Raw genomic sequence first — 20,472 nt, 5'->3', positions numbered from 1 at the left:
CAGACACACATTTTACCACCAGGGTTTCCAGTTTGCATTATCAGTATACCACCTGATCATCCGCGGACTCCAGAATAAACCACAATAACTGTATTTTTTACTATTCAACCCTATCTGTGAATAGACTCGCCCAAGGCCATTTTGCCTGCACATTCATAAAAAATTGCCTATTTATTTTTATCAATTCAAATCCATGCCGATGTTTCAGTATTTGATAGGTCAAAAACCCTGTCAGTCAAAATTGATTTAGAACTGTGTTCATTATCTTACATCTGTATTTTAGAAACATAAAATCGGTATTGCAAAAATGTAATCTTGCAAATCTTCTTTCAAGCCTGTTTTTGCCAGATCATGTAAGCGGAGCCGGCTAAGAAGAGCGAATGTCTCTTACCAACCGACCGACCCTTGTTAAATAACGTAGTGGTTAGAGAAGTGGACCTGCAAACTATAGGTCCTGAATTTGTATCTCCTCGCAGGCGAAACGAAGTACACATTATGAATTCTTCCATACAGACGAAAAATGTGCCTGGCTAAAACCTCCAGTGACTACATTATACTAAGCCTGAAATAAAACAGTTTACGGTTATAGTGCAACTGTTTCTGGTGGATTTTCGAAGTATGCTTCCATTCACGTGTTTTGGGTCAGGATAGACAAACACATTTGCTGGCTACAGCATAGGCTACAGTAGTTACGTTACAATGAGCCTTAATTAAATCTGTATACGGTTATATTGCGACTGTTTCTGGCATGGAAAAGATCATCTTCAGTCTCGCTAGAAATTGCTCAATTCTTATGATTATTCCTAAGAAGTTTGTAGATTCCTGTAATCCTATTACTAGCTAATAAGCTGTTCAAACGGCCAGTGGCAAAAGCTAACAGTTCATAGACGCTATTTTTGGAGGAGGCAAACTTAGTAAGAAACGTTAGTCAGTTTAATTGTATGAATATCATTCACAAAGCTGTTAAAACAGCCAGTGGCAAAAGAGGATGTGTTCATAGACACAAGAGGCTATACTGACACCTATAGAATATAAGGCTCTATGGTGTAGTGGTTAGCGACACAGCCTTTCATGTGGGCGACCCAGGTTAGAATCTCAAGAGGACAATACCTTCTATTGCGGTCCGGCTGAACTAGACTTTCCTGGTTTCTTATTTTTATTTTCGGGGGCATAGACGTTCTGTAGGGCGGGCAGCGCCCCCTAATACCTTCCCACAACGCCGGACCTGCGATGCGCACAATAGACTTGGAAGGTAAGGTGCAGGTAGTAAATTATCCATTGTTTTGATTCCTATATTACTGTGCAACATAGACATTATTTCTTTGTCAAGATGGTGAAACATTTCGTATGTCCATGTAGTGGCAATCGGTTGTAAATGTTTCAACCTCTGTTTTAAGAAATTTGTGTTTTACATTCAGTTACATTTTTCTAGGAGCTCAAAAACTACACTGACCATACGCCTGAGCGGCACTGCCTTAGCTATTAATTATCTTCGGAGTTAACTAAAGTAGTAGCTAATTCATCCGATGATTTTGAGGATGGCCAACTACAAGCAGCCTAGTAGCTAAAGTTAGGTATGTACTGAAGTATAACATTACTGTACATTTAGCTAGGTATCTAGCTATTTACCTTATCAGTCTGATCCACCAGTGCTTCTTAGCTTCAATGCTGGGAAACTGGTAAAACGATTTGCAATTACTCCATAACGGTGATTACAACCTGACACAAAACACTGAACCATGGCTGTGTATTGTATAAATAACTAAATTCCTTGTTAATCTGTAAATCGAGAGTTTCTGGAACACTTTGGGGAGCGCGAGAGACATTGATCCAGTTGGCAAATCGGCACGAATAAAGCAAATAAAGTAGCATTTTATGATGCTGTATATATGCATGTGAAGCTGATCCTGTCGTGGATTAACCTCAACGCCGACGTATATCAAAAATGTTTATTATAGAGGCCAAGCACGGCCCCCCACCCACAGTGGGCATGCACCCCGATAGCTACCTCAGTGGGTAGCGCAAATATTGGAAAACAAAAAGCTAAAACTTTCACAGTCTTTTCAGGCAGTGCTGAGGCTAAAGTACACAAGACTGCAGGAATAGGCAACTTTATGAACACTGATCGCTTCTAGTGGAATGTTTACAGTGCAAAACAAACAGCAATGGAAAAAGACAAGTCCTGTGCAGCAGAACGGATCTGTGAAAAGTTGGTGCTGGATCCGGTTCCAGCAGGATCCGGCTCAAATTAACCACTGCTAGTTACTGAACAAAGTTATGCTAGCTAGTAGTCTCCAGACGTCAGTGTTAGCGCCAGAGGAAATGGGCTAGGTGACTTGTATTAAGTTGGTGATTGGACACTAAAGAACGCAAAGTTTGATGGGATAAGTAAAAAAATGTATGGGTCATTGGACCCATGGAACCAAGATGGCAAAATATAGACAGTTCCACTTTCTATGTCTATCCCGGGGACAAGGCAATATCAGTGTCACACAAACTTCAAACAGGAATATCACTTGTAAGCATTGTTTGAATGCTTACAAGTGACAGCAGGGGGGCTTTGGGGGGTTTGACACCCAAATAAAGACATGGGCCCCCCAAAAAGTTAAAAACAACAGGTCGGGGAGACAAAGGTTTTATATGTTGTTCTTACCTGTAATTGTAAATATTACAATATATTTTAAATGTTCATGCCTGGAAGAATCATGTATTACGATTTCAGAAACCCCTATAGTGGACCATACCATTTCTTATACCATAACCCCCATATTCATTCAATATAAGGTTGGCAATACCCAGAAATATTGACTTCCTGGCAGAGGATATAACACAGTGTTCAATGTTAGTCAGGCACAGACCTTGATGCTGTTTGGTAGGAACACATGTTGATAGTGTCGTTGGTTCTGGTATTGTTTGGGTCTTGCTGACAGTTTTGCTCTAGGATACTTAGTTGGTGACCCCTGACTACAAAGGTGGTTGCGTGGTTCGTGCCCCATGTGCTGGTGTAATGAATTGGATTTGTCATCATTTACAGACTGCAGACATTACGTTAAACTAGTTCCAGAATGAATCATTTTCTCTTCTGTTCAGTCTTGACTGCAGAAATGGCTAGGTAATGTCATTAGCTACAGCATGTCTGAGATTATTGTTTTACTGTGGTGCTTCCTTATCAAAATAACACTGATAGGGATTTAACTATGTGACTGTCAATGAACTGCTACCAATATCTCTGTCCTAGCCAACACATACCAAGCCTTCACTATTGTTTTTACACTGTGTAAATCCCATATTCCATGCAAATAATGTCTGTAAACTACATTGAGCATCATCTTTTTTATGATGTTACAACATTACAGTTGTATCTTACTATGGGACTAACATTAAGTTGTAGTCCCATAGTGGTGGATGCAGTGCCGTTTACAGTGTTTCTGTGAGGTGTGATGAACAATTTTGTGGTTTGTCACATGACATAAAACAGACAAGAGATTTTTCTTCTTTTTCTATTCGGTTGTTTGTACAGGACAGCAATCGACAGGTACAGTATTAGAAAAAAACTGACAAACACACATAAATGAACAGAAGGCTATCTCTTTCTCCTTTTTCTAAATGTGTTTTCTGACACACAGTCCTTGTAGAAGATAGACAAATTACTCTCTGTGTCCATTTGTTTTTTCAGAAAACGTTCCAGTGTCTTTAAAGGCACCTCAGTGACCTCATGACCCTCCTGTTCATTCAGTGCATAGGCACCATAGCTGGGGAACATGAAACGCACCTCGTAGGGTGAGTTACGGTCAAACCGTGGACAACAGTAAGCCAACCACAGGTGTTTAGGGATCCCTAGTCGGGCCTCATTTCCCCGCTGTATGGTGGCCCCGGAGACAGTCACCCCATTTATCATGTAGGACTGCTTTCCACGGCAGAAGTTGTTAAGCCGGTGGCGCACAACATCTAAATAGGTGCTCCAGGTCTCATCCAAGAAGTTAGTGATCTTAAAACAGGACATTAGACAAAGAATTATGTACTTACTATGATTATAACATGTACAAGGCCCTTCAAACATTGAAAGTGAGTTTCTGGTAAAATGGCTGACCTGAGGCACCACATTGGTCAGGGTGTAGGTGGAGGCCTTGTCTTCTGGGTCGGCCTGGTGCTGGTCTGGGTTGAGCAGGCCTCGGGAGTACTCAACAGCATCGGAGTAGTCGTCCAGCACGGCCTGGCTCTCCTGGATCAGAGGCTCCAGGTCACCACTAGAGGGCAGTATCTTCATATTTCCACCCTCATCCAAAGATGCCAGCTGTGAGAAAGGAAGAGGTGTGAAGATGTGTTCAGTTACAGATAAGGTCTTTGCCCTTATTGGCCTTTAATTTACAACTACTCCTAAGGAAATATAACATTCTTTTATGAAAGTTGTACCACAGATAATATAGGAATTTGAGTTTTAGAAACTGACAGGTTATACTTTATTATGAGAGTCCTAATTTCCACCTGTTGATGCTCTATAGGTAACATTATTAACAAACTTTCAACAAAGTGTCTGTTGATAAGCTACTGCATGCTATGGTTAGGTTTAGGTTTATAATAAAGTAGGTAATCCATAGAGCATACACAGACACACCTTTGGAACGCTCAAGTGTAAAATTGTTGTCACAGTTCTCAAGGGTAACAGGACACAGGTGTAGAGATGACTTACATTAAGGTGCTTTAATTCCAAGCCTTCTTTACATGGCTCGGCATAAACAAACATAATGTAGACCGCAACATCCAACAATGACTCATAAGAAACACTAGGGCAGGAGGAACTTAAATAGGGACTTAACAAGGGGTAAATGAGGAACAGGTGACCAGACTAGACTGGAGAGGTGATACCAATAAACTAAGGGCAACTAAACAGAACATAGACACAAAGAATCTAGACCTGAAACACACAGAACATAGAAACGTGAAGAGCAGCACTACACAGGCCATGACCGGCCATTACAGTACCCCCCCACCCCCCAAGGCGCAGTTCCAGCCTCAAGACAGGAATGGGGGGTGGTGGGACACCAAGGCGGAGGCTCCGCCTCGGGACGAGATCTGGGGACGGGTGGAGGCTCCACCTCGGGACAGGGACTGGGAGGCGCAGGCGGCTCAGGAGCCGGTAACGGAGGAGGAGCGGGACCATGAAGAGCGGGACCAGGAAGAGCAGGAGGAGGCAGCGGCCCAGCCAGAGGAGCAGTAAGAGGAGACGGCTGCCCCACCTAGGAAGAAGGAACAGGAGGCGGCGGCCTCGCCTTGGGATCAGGAAGAGGAGGCGGCGGCCCCACCTCAGGAGCTGGAGGAGGCCTCGTCTAGGGAGCTGGAAGAGGCGGTGGAGGCAGGGGCCCCTCGTCGAATGTATATTTAGATGTGGTTTTTCTCTCTTTTTTTCACAGCAAAGGTACTTGGCTTACTTTTTGAAAGATAATGACGCTTATGTGCATTGTACAGCGTAATCACAAATATTCTCTGTCCCAGATACTATACTGAGTTCAATGGGTTTCCAGTGTTTTTTGTATAGACAACTTTGGAAAAAAGACATGCCAAACCTGACAAAATGTTTCTGTCAATCCAGCTACGTATACATGAACTGTAAGTTGTAGCTTAACCACTCATTCACAAATAAGCGGTGAAATTGCTTGCCGTTCCACTAGTGACAACGAGAGGCAGCCAAAATCATGCCGCCTTTGCTGTTTTGACCATTTAGTTACTTTAAGCTGGGAAAAGTAACCTATTGCATTCAAGGAAAAAAGGCGGGCCCAACATAAACAAAACAGTAATCTTCATTCATTGAAGTGAAACTCACTAAAAGACAATGCAGGGGATTGGAGCAGAATTATCTGCTATAGCTCACTGACAGTACGATAAAACTGTGACAGCCCCCACAGAAATGGTTTATTAACAAAAATGATTGCATGATTTTTTTTTTTTAAGTACAGCTAGCAAGTACCTGTATTTTGTTTTGGTTGATAGCAAAAGCTAGCACTACTGAATGTGTTTTATGTAATAACAGATCGAGGGCAACTGTAGGTACAAATCTCTGAGCAATCCTTGACCATGCTATATTTTTTCTTATATTGTCTCGATAGACCTTGAGGGTGACGTGATAGATTTTCTTGTGTTCTTGTACTAGTAAAATTAGATGTTTGGCCGATGTGTTTGTGTAGTAGGGTAAGGACAATACCTCCTAGGGTAAGGACAGTACCTCCTACAAGCTTTCCTATTGGATTTCAGCTCTTCTCTGATTGGCTTTTCCGCGGCGGAGCGTTGCTCCTTATTGTCAGCGGGACCGAAAGCCTTTGTTGAATGGCTGGCAATGGAGCGCTTCCGCTTTTAACAATGGCATGTCGCTTATGTGTGCATGAGGGTAAGGCTCCAATTGCTGGAATATTGTAACAGAATAAAAGATCTCTACCTGTGGTTCGTACATCCAGGGCGTATCCATCCTCTTCTTTCCGTCATTTTTCTTAAATGTATAGGCAGAGTAGAGGGGCATTCGGCGGCTGCTGTCATACAGAGTGGCGTAGCGGACCTTGTTCCCGTAGCGCTGGCAGATCCTCTTGAGGCTTCCCCCAGATATGTCGATGCCAGTTGGTGCAGTCCTCATGTACAGGAACTGGCTGCAATCTTTAAAGCTGTCGGACACACTGGAACCAGACAGCCAGATCCCTGCCAGCAGTTGGAGGGATAGCAGGTAGATCCACAATGGATACATCTGAGCCTGTGGGGATGGTGGTAGTAGGACTAGGAGATATAGGCTAGGCTGTTTAAGGTGGTAGCAGCTAAGTACAGTTCATCTAGATGTAGTCCAGACAGTACAATGCATTGTGATGTATTCCAGTAGAATAATACATCTAGATGTAGTCCAGACAGAACAATGCATGTAGATGTAGTCCAGACAGAACAATGCATGTAGATGTAATCCAGACAGAACAATGCATCTAGATGTAATCCAGACAGAAAAATACATCTAGATGTAGTCCAGACAGAACAATACATCTAGATGTAGTCCAGACAGAACAATACATCTAGGTCTAGTCCTCTGTAGAGAACAATGCTAGAACTAGCTGTCCACGTAGCTCACAGGGAGAATGACAGAGATGTAGGCAAATGGCTCACTATGCAAAGTGTCTGTGCCTGGGACTGGTTTGATTGGGTATGTGCATGCTCAACTAATCAGGGAGAGATGGAGCACAAAGGTGAGAAGGTGTGGAATCATTTGAATGTATGTTTAACTGTATAAATGTGCCTAGAAAATGAGAACAGAAACATTTGTGTTTTTAGATTCTATCTCTGTAAGTCATGCTCTGCCAACCTGAGGAATGTGGAATGTTTACACTGACCATTTGGCATGAAGGTTCTTGTGGAGATGTGATAGGTAGAAATGCCCTTGAATATATATAACTACTAGCAATTATCTTTACAGTTAGATCGATTCAACTTGTAACATCACACAACTCTGCGGTGCTTTTTATAAAGCTTCTCTTTCTCCTCCTATTTTCGACCAAGTACGTTCTTACCAAAGTAACCACTATATGAAAGATATTTTCCAACAGATGGTGCCGTGACCCGGATGGATAAGGTTTACTGATTCTACAGAAAATCGCGAAGAAGTTGTTTTGAAAATCATCTGGAACTCTGGTTCCATATTTCAGGTTTGAGGTATATTATTTATATTTTCCATTAAAATAAGTACTTTAGATATGTTTCAATGGGCTCAATATACTATTTGAATGTCTGAATATAGTCTATATTTCACATGATGCTTCTCTTTCGTTCAGCCATGGGATTCATGCATGCAGAAATGTAGGCCAATGGGTTGGATTAGCAGTTGGCGCCAGTAGTAAGAGTGTGCGCTGCGGCGCGCTTTGTGTGCGTGACGCGTATGCTTGTTGTTTGAGTGCACCGTCATAAACAACGGCAGTAGAGCTGGAGAAGCACTTACTGTAAGATGTGTTCAAGACAACGGAACGTTGTTTGCACAGAGTGACAGTTCTACTCTTTGATGAAATGGGTACAACCTAGAAGAGAGAAACTGAAACTGGTATCAATCCTACTGACGTTAGACTCAATCTTCAAAAACGAGACGTTGTATCTGTATTGTTAGAAATCAGCCGTTTGGTATAGTGGTTGAAATAACGATCGCATACCCAGTCGTCAAGGTAGAGAGTCATTCAATTATTTATTGCAGTATTTGAAAGTCTATTGTTCATGATTTTACTGACTAAATTCTCGATCTTACAAACTCTAGCTCATCTCAAAGAAACCTTCGGTTGTCCACTACTTTATAGACATCCCAAACAGAATACACATAGCCCATTGGCTATTTACTGTCGTGCTTTAAATGAACTTGACTTCCTGTGTACTGATAAACAGATGGTCTTTTGTTATCTAAACATAAACAAGCATATACATTCATATACTTCAACACTCCCCCTCTTTCAAACATTTAAAGAAAAACATTACACATTTGATAAAACATTAAAAGTACAATTCAATTCCTAATGAAAAGAAAAGGCCCATACACTTAAGTTACAAATGACTAAGACGAAACAACAAAAAAGAGTATCTGACCAATGAGGTCTTATTGTTCCCCCCCACAAAATGTATGTAAACAAGACACCTGACACACCACACTCCGACACATAACTCAATGTATGACAGTCATCCATCCCTCCTCCACCTCAGATTATAAGGGTTGAGAAACATATTGACATCAACAGGCTGCTATCAGTGTTAATGGTGTTCAGTAGAAAATCTGACGAAAACATGACATCATGATTAAAATATCATCATCAGGAAATCAGGTTGTGATGTTCCGATCCGTTGAAAGTATAACTGCAAAATAACAATTAGTGTGGCTCAACAGTCCAAACTACCATCCACTGGGTGTTGTTCCGTCAACTTCCAACAATGAAGACAATAGATCAGTCCTGAAAACCTGTGGATCGCAGAAGTTCCATCATTAGAGTGAAGCGTCCACCCTATCAAGGCAAATGTCCATAATATTCTATGTCAAATTTCCTTTTCCACCCAGAACTGGCTTGGTTCATGTTTGGTTCCTTGTGCTATATATTAATGCCCGATAGCAACTAGCAGTGGAATAAGATTTTATATTTGACTTTGCTTAGCCAAATAAAAAAGGGTTATATCTATTCTATTCAACCATTCAAATGTTAGACCTTACATAAAACAAATAAACTTCCAAATTAACCAATTAAAAACAAATCCTGTGAATGGAAGATGTAAAACATAACAGATGCCAATACTCCATTATAACTATGCAAACAGAAAAAACTAAATTTTTCATATAACTCCTTATAAGTACCAAATTGATTTGCTTTGCGCCCTAAGCTCAACTCTTTCCAATCATAATCAATTATCATATCATACATCCACCCTGCCTTCACTTCATTAAGTCAGTGGGAAGTGACACCATGAGTGAATGCAGAACAATGACAAATACGGCCACAGGAGGCGCCATCCTGAACACGCACTCGCCATCATTACAGTACAGACATGAAATATAGAGAATTGGTAGTAGGGATGGATGAGAATCCATTCAATATGGAGTTGCATACTGTATATGCATAACAAAACAATGTAAAGATGTTAAAAACAAACATTCGAAAACACAATCAAGACATCAATGAGACAGGAGTCTCACTCCTATAGACTTAACATGAGATAGGGTGCAGGTCAGGCTGCAGGCTGTTAGCCAGCCTGTTAGTATAGTGGAGTCTGTCAATAGCATAGCCAGAGTAATTAGTACAGCTTTACCTATTGCCACTGTGACTCGTTCCAGGCTGAGAGAAGTTAAACAAGGTAATGTTAACAAAAACAACCTTTTTAAGATAAAGCCTTCCTCCGTCACAAATAAAAATTAATGTATCACCTCGCATCTCAAAATGGGACTCCTAAATGTTAGATCCCTTGTTCCAAAGGCAGTTGCAGTAAATGAATTAATCTCTGATCATAAACTAGATGTTATTGGTTTATGTGAAACGTGGCTAAAGCCTAATGAATTCACTGCTAAATGAGTCCTCTCCTCCTGGTTATACCTCCTGGTCATATCCCTCGTGCATCCCGAAAAGGAGGGGGTGTTGCTAATATTTATGACAGTAAATATAAATTTACTCTCAAACATATCACTGAGTTTCATTCTTTTGAAGTTTTACTCATTAAAGTTAATCGGATCACTGTCTTATTACATTTACCGTTAAAACAAGAAATACACTTGCTCCGCAAACAATGAGTTTCAAAAGCGCCGTACTATAAATTCTCAGACTACAAATAAATTCCTTGATATTCTTACAAGTTCGCTCATTAACGACAGAGTAAATAAATCTGTAAACGATCAAATCGAGGATCTATACTCAATACTGCGAAATACATTAGACACAGTTGCACCACTAAAAACAAAAGAAAAACGCAACAAGAAACTTGCTCCCTGGTACACAGACAATACTAGAGCACTTAAACAAGCCTCCAGAAAATTGGAGCGAAAGTGGCGCTCCACCAAGTTGGAAGTATTTAGACTAGCCTGGATAGACAGTACACTACAATACCGAAAATCACTCACGTCTGCTCGATCAGCTTATTTCTCCAACCTGATTGAGGTGAACAAAAACAATCCAAAATGTCTCTTTGATACAGTTGCAAAGTTAACAAAAAAGCTAAGCTTAGCAAGTGAAGTGGGTCTTCACTTTAGTTGTAATGAATACTACTTTGATGAAAAGATCGTCACCATTAGAAAACAAATAACTGACTCCTTAAATAGTTATGGTCCTCAAAATCTCAGTTATGGTCCTCAAAAATGTCCTGAACCTCCCTGACCAGGTGTCAATGGGGACACTTGAATTTTTTGATACCGTATCGCTCGACACATTTACAAAATCTGTAATGAGTTGCTGTTATAAAAGGGGCTTTATAAATACATTTGATAAAAATGTTATCAATGTGCAACAAGGTTGCTTGTGCGAAGGAATTATAAACCATATAACTTATTAACAAATTTGTCTAACATAGCTAACAGCTCTTAAATTTGACTTTACCTTAGTACCATCACACAGGTCTGTGGAATTGGCTATAATGCATCTATCCTGTTTCATGGTACAAATCCAAATCGGAAAATGTTTGCCCTCTAGGGGATAAGCTGCGCAACAAAATTATAGCAGTGAAAAACTCTAGCCCATGTTTCAGTGGTTTACCTGCTATCTACAGCACCAAAATCTAGCATTTTCACAAGACAATGGCCAAACTACCTATTGACAAACACAAACATTGTCTTGATTAACCTCCTACATTTTCGGGAATTCACAAACTTTGATACATTTTTTTGTCCAATAGTAGCAGTCAGCCAAACCCTAATACATATTTTGACCACGTCTGTGGTTTCATTGACATCAACAATGGGAGATGACTTTAGGTCTCTACCCTCACTTCAGTTGGTTTCAAAATCATACATTTCAATGTTAAAGCTATTGAGAGGAAAATATATTTTAGCTTTCACAACATTTGTCTATCCCAAAACAGAATATGTTTGTGTTGGTAAAATTACCACAGATGAGACTAGTATGAATCCAATTTTAACCCTTAGCAATAGATACCCTGATTTAATGGGAAACAATGGTTGGGCCATCCCAGGTGGTCTGTCCTCCTTCCTGGAGCCCCTAGCTTCACCCATTTATGGTGAGCCATTAAAAAGGTCACATTTTTGTTTAATGTAAATGAAATTTAAATTCCCACACATTAAAAATGTGGAAGTCTGTAGCAAGATATGTTGTTCTTTCAACTCAGCCGATATATTTCGTTAACTGAAGATTTAGAAAACTCCAAAGAATTATGATTTTGACAGAAAACAAATACCCTATTTGTTCATTAGTAAATTTACCATTTTAGAATTTAAACGCCATTAACAAGTATCAGGCGTTTGTTTTAAGACACAAGGGTTATCCCAGTTACCATTGTAAATGCAAACAATGAGAAACTATATTATTTAACCAAACTCAATTCAGCATTTAAAATACAACTTCTAATTTTATTGAGGAGTAAACTCACTTTAGCTGTATTACCCTGTTTTGTAGGCTGGATTAAAATGAAGTCCAAATTCAGTCCTCATGCGACACAGCGTCTCCTTAACGTTAAAGACTATCACCATGTGGATTCTTCATTCTACCACTTATACAATATACAAGGAGAGATACAACAAGATTTTAACCTTTTGTAAGAAAACCATGAGACTATTTGACCAGATCGGAAATGTATAATTGTACCAATTTCTAATTTATCACTCTGTTTAGATTTACCCATGTGTGGTAGCTAACAGCTCAGCACACGAATGCACATTGTCGTAAGACCCCCTTGAGGCCTTACGAATTAAAACGTTATCAAAGCAACAAATGCATTGAGTCAAATTACATCTAACATGACAAAGCACAACAAAACAGGCTATTTACTCTACACCCTGCTCCAGACAGAACTTGCTATGAGAAGGGGCGAGTAGTGGTGTTACAACATCAATATGTTTTTCTTTGTAACCGAAACCCTAACCCCAGTGTTGTGATACCTAACCTTAACCCAAACCCTAACCTGAAACCAAGTTTTGTGATACCTAACCCTAACCAAACCTTAACCTATCCTTTTTTGTTTTCTAAGTATATCCCAAACCTTAACCCTAACCTTAACCTTAACCCCAGTGCTGTAAAAACCGAACATGAACCTAACTCTAACGTTAAAATGCATTTATTACATATTTTGCCAATTCGTAATGTATTATACGTTTTGGTAGTGCATTGTAATGTTACAACATAACATATCATACGAAATCGGGTGCCATGGTCCCCTGAGACCATGTTGCAACAACGGCTAGCAACCATATTTACATTGAGATCGATTTAACATTAAACATCAGTCAGCTCTGCTGTGATGCTTTTAATAAAGCTTCTCTTTCTCCTTTGATTTTTGACCGAGTACATTCTTACTTAATTAAACACTATACAAACAATACATTCCAACACAGGTCACACACAAATATAAATGATCTGTATTTGTCTGCAAAAGTTTTCTCTGAAGTGGTGACCCAATCAGCATCAGGAATAGAGTGTGGTGGAAGTTAATCAAGGCCAACCACACCGCCATTTTGTATAAACAAAGCCTTAACCACACTGAGAAAAAAGCCCCCTTCATGGCACAAAAAGTCAGATAACATCTTTCTGTTTCTCAAGTAAGTCAGTCATTCAGCAAGTCATACTGACAGGTCCACTGTTCCAGAATCTTTTTTTATCAACCTACCATCATAACCAGTAGTGACTGTTACAGTATGTCTGGTAAGATAATGATCAATTCTTCAATTAATTCATTTTTCCAGTAGAAATGTATTGTTAAGTGTATTAACCTTCTCAGACCCTGTATCCACATATAAGGACACTATGTTTTAGGCGTCCTGCACCATGTACTTCATTCTGCTGTGCTGGTGCATGTAACATGCATTACTTATTGGTCTTTGAATACCTCTCTGGTACTGACAAATGCAGTATACACTATTATGTACGGTATATATATAAAACACTTTGACTTCATATGTCATTAGCAGTTGTGTCTTTATTTGTTGCCATGTTTAGGCATTGAAATGCACACACTTAGTGCACACACACATATATATATATATATATATATATATATATACTCACTCACACTGTTTGCAAATTAGTACATGTTCTGTTTTGATGAAAACAGTTGAAATGAACAGTTTTCTACTTTGTACCACATTGGTGACTTGTGTTATGTAGTAAAATAAACCCAATGTCATCATAATTTCTTTCAAAAAGTACTTCCTGTTTAAAGACAATGCTTAGATATTAAACTTATCAGGTCCTATAATCCCAAATAGCTAAGAGAAATAAATAATGCATACATTATCAAAGCTCAGGTCTTAGGAGGTTAAATTGAAATGTTATGTCTATAAGAAATACCTTATAATGATGAAACAAAAACAAGTTTAACATTTGTAGCAAATGTATGAAAACGGGAAAAATGTCAAAAATTAACTAATCACACACCTGTAGTGTAATGAGCAGATTTGAGAAGAAAAAACATGAATTAGGTAAAAACATAACATTTCGGTCAGGCTAGCCGAAAGTCTTTCAATTTTTTTCATTAAATAATAACATTTGCAAGCATCACCTGTGTGCAAGAGTGTTGCAATTTCTCCTAAAAACATAAATATCACATTTACATACATTTTCAGACTCTGCTATAACACGTAAAATTGAGATGTTTCTACCACTTGATTGGTAAATTCAATTGATTGGACAGGATTTGGAAAGACACATACCTGTCTATATAAGGTCCCACAGTACACAGAGCATTTCAGAGCAACAACCAAGTCATGATGTCAAAGGTGTGGACTGTTACTCCGGACACAGGAGTAAAACTGGATTTTAATCTTAATACACAGTAATATTATAGGGCTGGGGCCAACAAAATGATTTTGACAAAGATATTACACAGGAAAAATGCTGAATCAAGCATATTATATCTAAAACAGAACTGCTATTTGACAAACTGAATATCCAGTGCCCTCCAATATGCTTGAAATCCATGAATTATTTGTCGTTTATATCAGATTTTTTTTCATTGTCCAGTTGTTGCACTTATGTTTTCTTTGAATAATAATTTTACAATTCCAGTGAATGTTCTTTTGTTAAGAAAAATAGCACTGCAGTAACTACAGCAGGTCTGAAAATGTGAGAACATCTTATTTAAGTGTAATATCCATGTCATTTTAGTTCTACATTAAATAACTCTATATTAAATACATTGTGATATTAACCCCATCCTTCTCTCCAGTTCTCCAGACTACTGTGTTGACCCTGTTGGGGCTGTGGGGGGCCTGGATCCCCCCTGTCCTGCCCTCTTGCACCACAGGCCAACCAGTAGAGTGCAGTGCTGCCCAGTCAGCTCCCGGGACCAACCTGGCTGGTGAGGGTTTTGATGTGGTCACCATGGAGCGCAAGCAGGCCTATGTGGTGGACGTGGATAAATGGAGGAAGACCCAGAACGGGACCTGTACACTCTGTGTTAACCCTTTCATGAAGGGACAGACTCAGAGACTCCCAGTGGCTGTGGTGGACTGGAGACCCTCACACCAATGTCACATGAAGATGTCCAGCATAGTTTACGAGTCCAGTGAGGCATTTGTGAGCAAGAGTCAAACAGAGGTACTACTACTACTAAGACTACTACAATTACTACTAATTGTAGTAGTCCTTATTCATTTAAAAAAAATTATTTAACCTTTATTTTAGTAGGGGAAGTCATACTGAGACCAGTATGTATGAGTGTTTTTTTGTGGATGAACCCTGAACCAACAAAAGCAGTATACAACATGAACACAAAATTCATGGAAATAATCCTCCATCATCCTTTTGAATTGCCCTGGAGTCACTAGTTCATTTGATTTAAAATGATCCAGGAATTTATTCCAAATGTGAGGTGTAGAAAAACTGCTTAACTCAGTGGAGATTGAAGGTATCTCTAGAGTTAACCATCCCTGAGTCCCTGTTTGATCGTTTGTATTTCTGTATGTCAGAAGAGAATTAATGTACAGTGTGTATTTGTGCAGGAGAGCTTTATAAACACAAGGTGTAAAATACATGAATCTACATTGCTTCAGAAGCCCAAACTACTTTCTGATATAGAGAGCAGTGGTGCGTACTGAAACAACCACCTGTATAGTGTATCTGTCACACAGACATATTCATTAATAGCTGTAGCCTCTAAGCTATTCATGTTTATGACACAAGTAGTAGCCACAAAGCTACAACTGTTATGGACACTCACTCCCACTGGCGTAGCGTGGTGACGCTGGGCTGGCATGCCCAGGGGGGCACGGTCCCCCACCCACCACACTGCTGCACCCCCGATAGCTACATCAGTGCTCACGCCATTTTTCTCCTTTTTTCTGCCCCGCTCACATACTAGCGTTTCATATTATAAAAACGTTTCTGTCCATCACTTCTGTTGTGTATTAGTATGCTACCTAACGACGTTTGGGCTGCTTCAGTGAGAAACAATATGGGACAGACCATTTGAGTAAGAGAGGGCTGTTCGGTCTGAAACAAATAATGTATTAGAAGGCATGATTTAATGTAGTCATTTTGAGCGACACAATCAGATTTTAAGACAAATAATTATTACAAAAAAACTATGTATTATTATTTTTTTAATTGTATTTCCCTTTTTCACAGGGCCCTAAGCCTTCTGGGGCCAAAGGCGGCTGCCTACCTTGTCTAATGGTACTGACCACCTCTGTAATTAATATATCCACTATAATTGTGTAGGTAGATGCCAGTTGGAAGATTGGTTTGGACGTTATGACCACCAAGGCAAAGGGGTCAGTCGTGGTGGGGGGTACCCACTCCAGAGCTGCTAAGACAGTCATGGACCAGTCCAAGCAGGACAAGTACAGCTTCATCAAACAGGAAATACACTGCTCCTATTACAGGTGATTTACTTGTTTTACTTGCATTAGAACTAACACTGCTCTCTAGTGGCTCGTTAACACTTTACACTTTGGATTGTAAAGGTTATGGGTACAGGTTGTAAGATGGTGTAGTATATATAGGATATAATGGGTTACGTTTCAAATATGACAACAAAAAAATTACATACCATTATTTCACATGAAGAGATTACAATAATTTTCTTTTGTTGTTATCCCCAAATGTTAACATTTATAATCTATTAATTCCTATCGACAGGTCTATAATCAAACCGATCAATGTATTTAACCCACATGACTCATTACTAATTAAGTCTCCATCTTGTGTTTCTTTCTTAGTTACCGGTTGATTGAGGAACCTCCTCTACATCCTGAGTTTTCTCACTCCCTAGGTCTTCTCCCTCCCCTCTACACCACCCAGACCAAGGCTGAATACACCCGTTTCCTTGCCACCTTTGGCACCCACTACATCAGGAAGGTTCAACTGGGGGGACGGGTGAAGAGTGTCACCTCCCTGAGAGTGTGCAAGGCAGCCCTGAATGGTTACAATGAGAATGAGGTGAGGGCCATTTAAAATAGAATGAATTTACATTTATTGATATATTTATTGATATTTTATAATAAAACCTTTTACATTATGTTTTTCTTTTCTTTTTCTGAAGGTCAAGGACTGTCTGGAAGCTGAGGCCTCTGGTGCCACCCATACTGGAACAGCCAAAGTCGATGCTGAGACCAAGTTCTGCAAGAAGGACCTTAAAAGTCGTGACACCAAAGAGAGTTTCAGCAGCATGTTTAATGACAGGTTTGATTGATTTGATTGATTCCCAATGTGGTGCTTGTTGTAGTGGAACAGGACTAATAATGATAAACTAACCAACAGGTTTACTGAGGTGGTGGGGGGACAGACGGATGGAGCAACTGACCTGCTCTTCTCCAGGACGGGTGGAACCTCCAAGGGCTTCACTGATTGGGCAAAAACCCTGAAAACTGTTCCAGACATCATGCATTACTCCCTCCACCCCCTCCACCTTTTGGTGAAGCGAACCAATAAAAGGGCAGGGCTGAAGAAAGCAATAGAGAATTACATCCTGGAACACGCCCTGGTCAAGCACTGCTCTGGGAAGTGTAAGAGTGGCTCCAAGCCCAGTACCCATGACTCCTGCCAGTGTGTGTGCCAGGCCAGCAAGGAGATGACCAGCCATTGCTGCCCGCAGGAGAAAGGCCTGGCCCGACTAAAGGTCACCATAAAATACGCCAGGGGCCTCTACGGGGACACTATGTCACAGACTGACGGCTTTGTCAAGGTATGATTGCTTAATCTGAATATTTAAATTGGTATTACATTTTAATAAGCACACTTTAAAGCTAATCCAGGATTTGACACAAGGTAGCTTTAAATCCAGTTTACATTGATTTTTTTTGTGAAGGTGTTGATGGGTAGTGATGCCAAGCAGACTGGTGTGATCTACAACAATGACAACCCCAGGTGGAACGCAGTCTTTGACTTTGGCACTGTCAAGCTCTCCCTGGCCAGTGAGCTCAAGTTTGCTGTGTACGACGAGGACAACACCTGGTACAAGTGGTGGAATGACCTTTTAGGGCAGTGCATCATTCGGCCTGTCAAAGCAGGGTCTCATAAGAATGAAATGTGTTCATTAAATCATGGCAACTTGTTCTACTCCTACACTGTTGAATGTGCCCCAGGACTTGGGGGCCCAACCTGTGGGGAGTACATCCCCTCTCCAATGAACTCTGACCTTTCTGGCATCTACACCTCCCGTAACGCCCTGAACATGACCCAGGATCTACTGGCTCACATCCGGATGGGCCGGCCCCCAGTAGACCCGTTGGCCTTCATGATGAAGCAGAAAGCAAATGATCACCCTCGTCTCTCTGCCCTCAATGAGCTGTGATCAAAACCTATTTTTATGTAGGTTATTTCTAACCTCTTATTCTGAGGCAGAAGCAATTTTACGTTAGCCATTAAAGGAAACAAACTGCAAAAAGAAATTCAACAGAAATATCCAATGTACAATGGGGAGAACAAGTATTTGATACACTGCCGATTTTACAGGTTTTCCTACTTACAAAGCATGTAGAGGTCTGTAATTTTTATCATATGTACACTTCAACTGTGAGAGACGGAATCTAAAACAAAAATCCAGAAAATCACATTGGATGATTTTTTTAATAATTAATTTGCATTTTATTGCATGACATATAAAAAACACCTGTCCACACACTCAATCAAACAGACTCCAACCTCTCCACAATGGCCAAGACCAGAGAGCTGTGTAAGGAGATCAGGGATAAAATTGTAGACTTGCACAAGGCTGGGACGGGCTACAGGAAAATAGGCAAGCAGCTTGGTGAGAAGGCAACAACTGTTTGCGCAATTATTAGAAAATGGAAGAAGTTCAAGATGATGGTCAATCTCCCTTGGTCTGGGGCTCCATGCAAGATCTTACCTCGTGGGGTATCAATGACCATGAGGAAGGTGAGGGATCAGCCAAGAACTACACGGCAGGACCTGGTCAATGACCTGAAGAGAGCTGGGACCACAGTCTCAAAGAAAACCATTAGTAACACACTACGCCGTCATGGATTAAAATCCTGCAGCGCACGCAAGTTCCCCCTGCTCAAGCGAGCGTATGTCCAGGCCCGTCTGAAGTTTGCCAATGGCCATCTGGATGATCCAAAGGAGGAAAGAGAGAAGGTCATGTTGTCTGATGAGACAAAAATAGAGCTTTTTGGTCTAAACTCCACTCGCCAAGTTTGGAGGAAAAAGAAGGATGAGTACAACCCCAAGAACACCATCCCAACCGTGAAGCATGGAGGTGGAAACATCATTCTTTGGGGATGCTTTTCTGCAAAGGGGGCAGGACGACTGCACCGTATTGAGGGGAGGATGGATGGGGCCATGTATCGCGATATCTTGGCCAACAACCTCCTTCCCTCAGTAAGAGCATTGAAGATAGGTCGTGGCTGTGTCTTCCAGCATGACAACGACCAGAAACACACAGCCAGGGCAACTAAGGAGCGGCTCCGTAAGAAACATCTCTAGGTCCTGGAGTGGCCTAGCCAGTCTCCAGACCTTAACCCAATAGAAAATCTTTGGAGGGAGCTGAAAGTCTGTATTTCCCAGCGACAGCCCCGAAACCTGAAAGATCTGGAGAAGGTCTGTACGGAGGAGTGGGCCAAAATCCCTGCTGAAGTGTGTGCAAACCTGGTAAAGAACTACAGGAAATGTATGATCTCTGTAATTGCAAACAAAGGTTTCTGTACCAAATATTAAGTTCTGCTTTTCTGATGTATCAAATACTTAGATCATGCAATAAAATGCTAATTAATTACTTAAAAATAATACAATGTGATTTTCTGGATATTTGTTTTAGATTCCGTCACTCACAGTTGAAGAGTACCTATGATAAAAATTACAGACTTCTACATGCTTTTTAAGTGGGAAAACCTGCAAAATCGGCAGTGTTTCAAATACTTGTTCTCCCCACTGAATATCCTATGTTTTTAGAAAAGCAATGGTTTACGTACACTTTTCTAGCACTTTTATGTGACGCTTTTAACTCTTTTGACTTGTGTGTTAATTCACTCCAGACTGGCCCACTGACTTTGTGTTAGCTACTCCTGCAATAAAAATGCTATTTGATTTAAGGTATTGATAACTGGTTGTCCATCACATAAATGAATTGACTTGTACCTAATGACCTGTTGTTTTTGTGTTCACTTTTATGCCGGCCTGCCTGCCTACCCATAGTTAAATAGCATAGCGGTCAGAGACGCGGACTGCCACGTTGGTGACCGGCATTCGATCCTCGCCACGGACAAAATAAATTAGGGATTAAGTTTTGTTCAAGATAGACTAAAACTTCACTGGCTACAAACTTCAGTAGCTACATTATACTAAGCCTAAAATAAAACTGTTTGTGATTATATAA

The 20,472-nt window shown here is 40.4% G+C and overlaps 2 protein-coding genes across 2 annotated transcripts; one reads left to right on the top strand and one right to left on the bottom strand.

The window, feature by feature from the left end:
• Window positions 1-3,444: 3,444 nt before the first annotated feature.
• On the bottom strand, window positions 3,445-6,744 carry si:dkey-85k7.11 (endonuclease domain-containing 1 protein). Its single transcript, XM_010903462.3, has 3 exons — window positions 6,431-6,744; window positions 4,091-4,294; window positions 3,445-3,988 (listed from the first exon to the last, which is right to left on the bottom strand). The coding sequence occupies exons 1-3, from the start codon at window positions 6,728-6,730 to the stop codon at window positions 3,584-3,586; spliced, it is 909 nt and encodes a 302-aa protein (XP_010901764.2). The 5' UTR covers window positions 6,731-6,744; the 3' UTR covers window positions 3,445-3,583.
• A 6,512-nt stretch (window positions 6,745-13,256) lies between these two features.
• LOC105029898 (perforin-1) lies at window positions 13,257-18,566 on the top strand. Its single transcript, XM_013140324.4, has 7 exons — window positions 13,257-13,343; window positions 14,866-15,236; window positions 16,359-16,522; window positions 16,859-17,078; window positions 17,182-17,321; window positions 17,400-17,823; window positions 17,947-18,566. The coding sequence occupies exons 1-7, from the start codon at window positions 13,337-13,339 to the stop codon at window positions 18,430-18,432; spliced, it is 1,812 nt and encodes a 603-aa protein (XP_012995778.2). The 5' UTR covers window positions 13,257-13,336; the 3' UTR covers window positions 18,433-18,566.
• The last annotated feature ends 1,906 nt before the right edge of the window (window positions 18,567-20,472 follow it).

The sequence above is a fragment of the Esox lucius genome, chromosome 24 (genome assembly GCF_011004845.1).
Source record: "Esox lucius isolate fEsoLuc1 chromosome 24, fEsoLuc1.pri, whole genome shotgun sequence".
NCBI lineage: Eukaryota > Metazoa > Chordata > Actinopteri > Esociformes > Esocidae > Esox > Esox lucius.
Note: the sequence above shows the minus strand (reverse complement) of the source record. Positions and strands in the feature narration are given on the sequence as shown.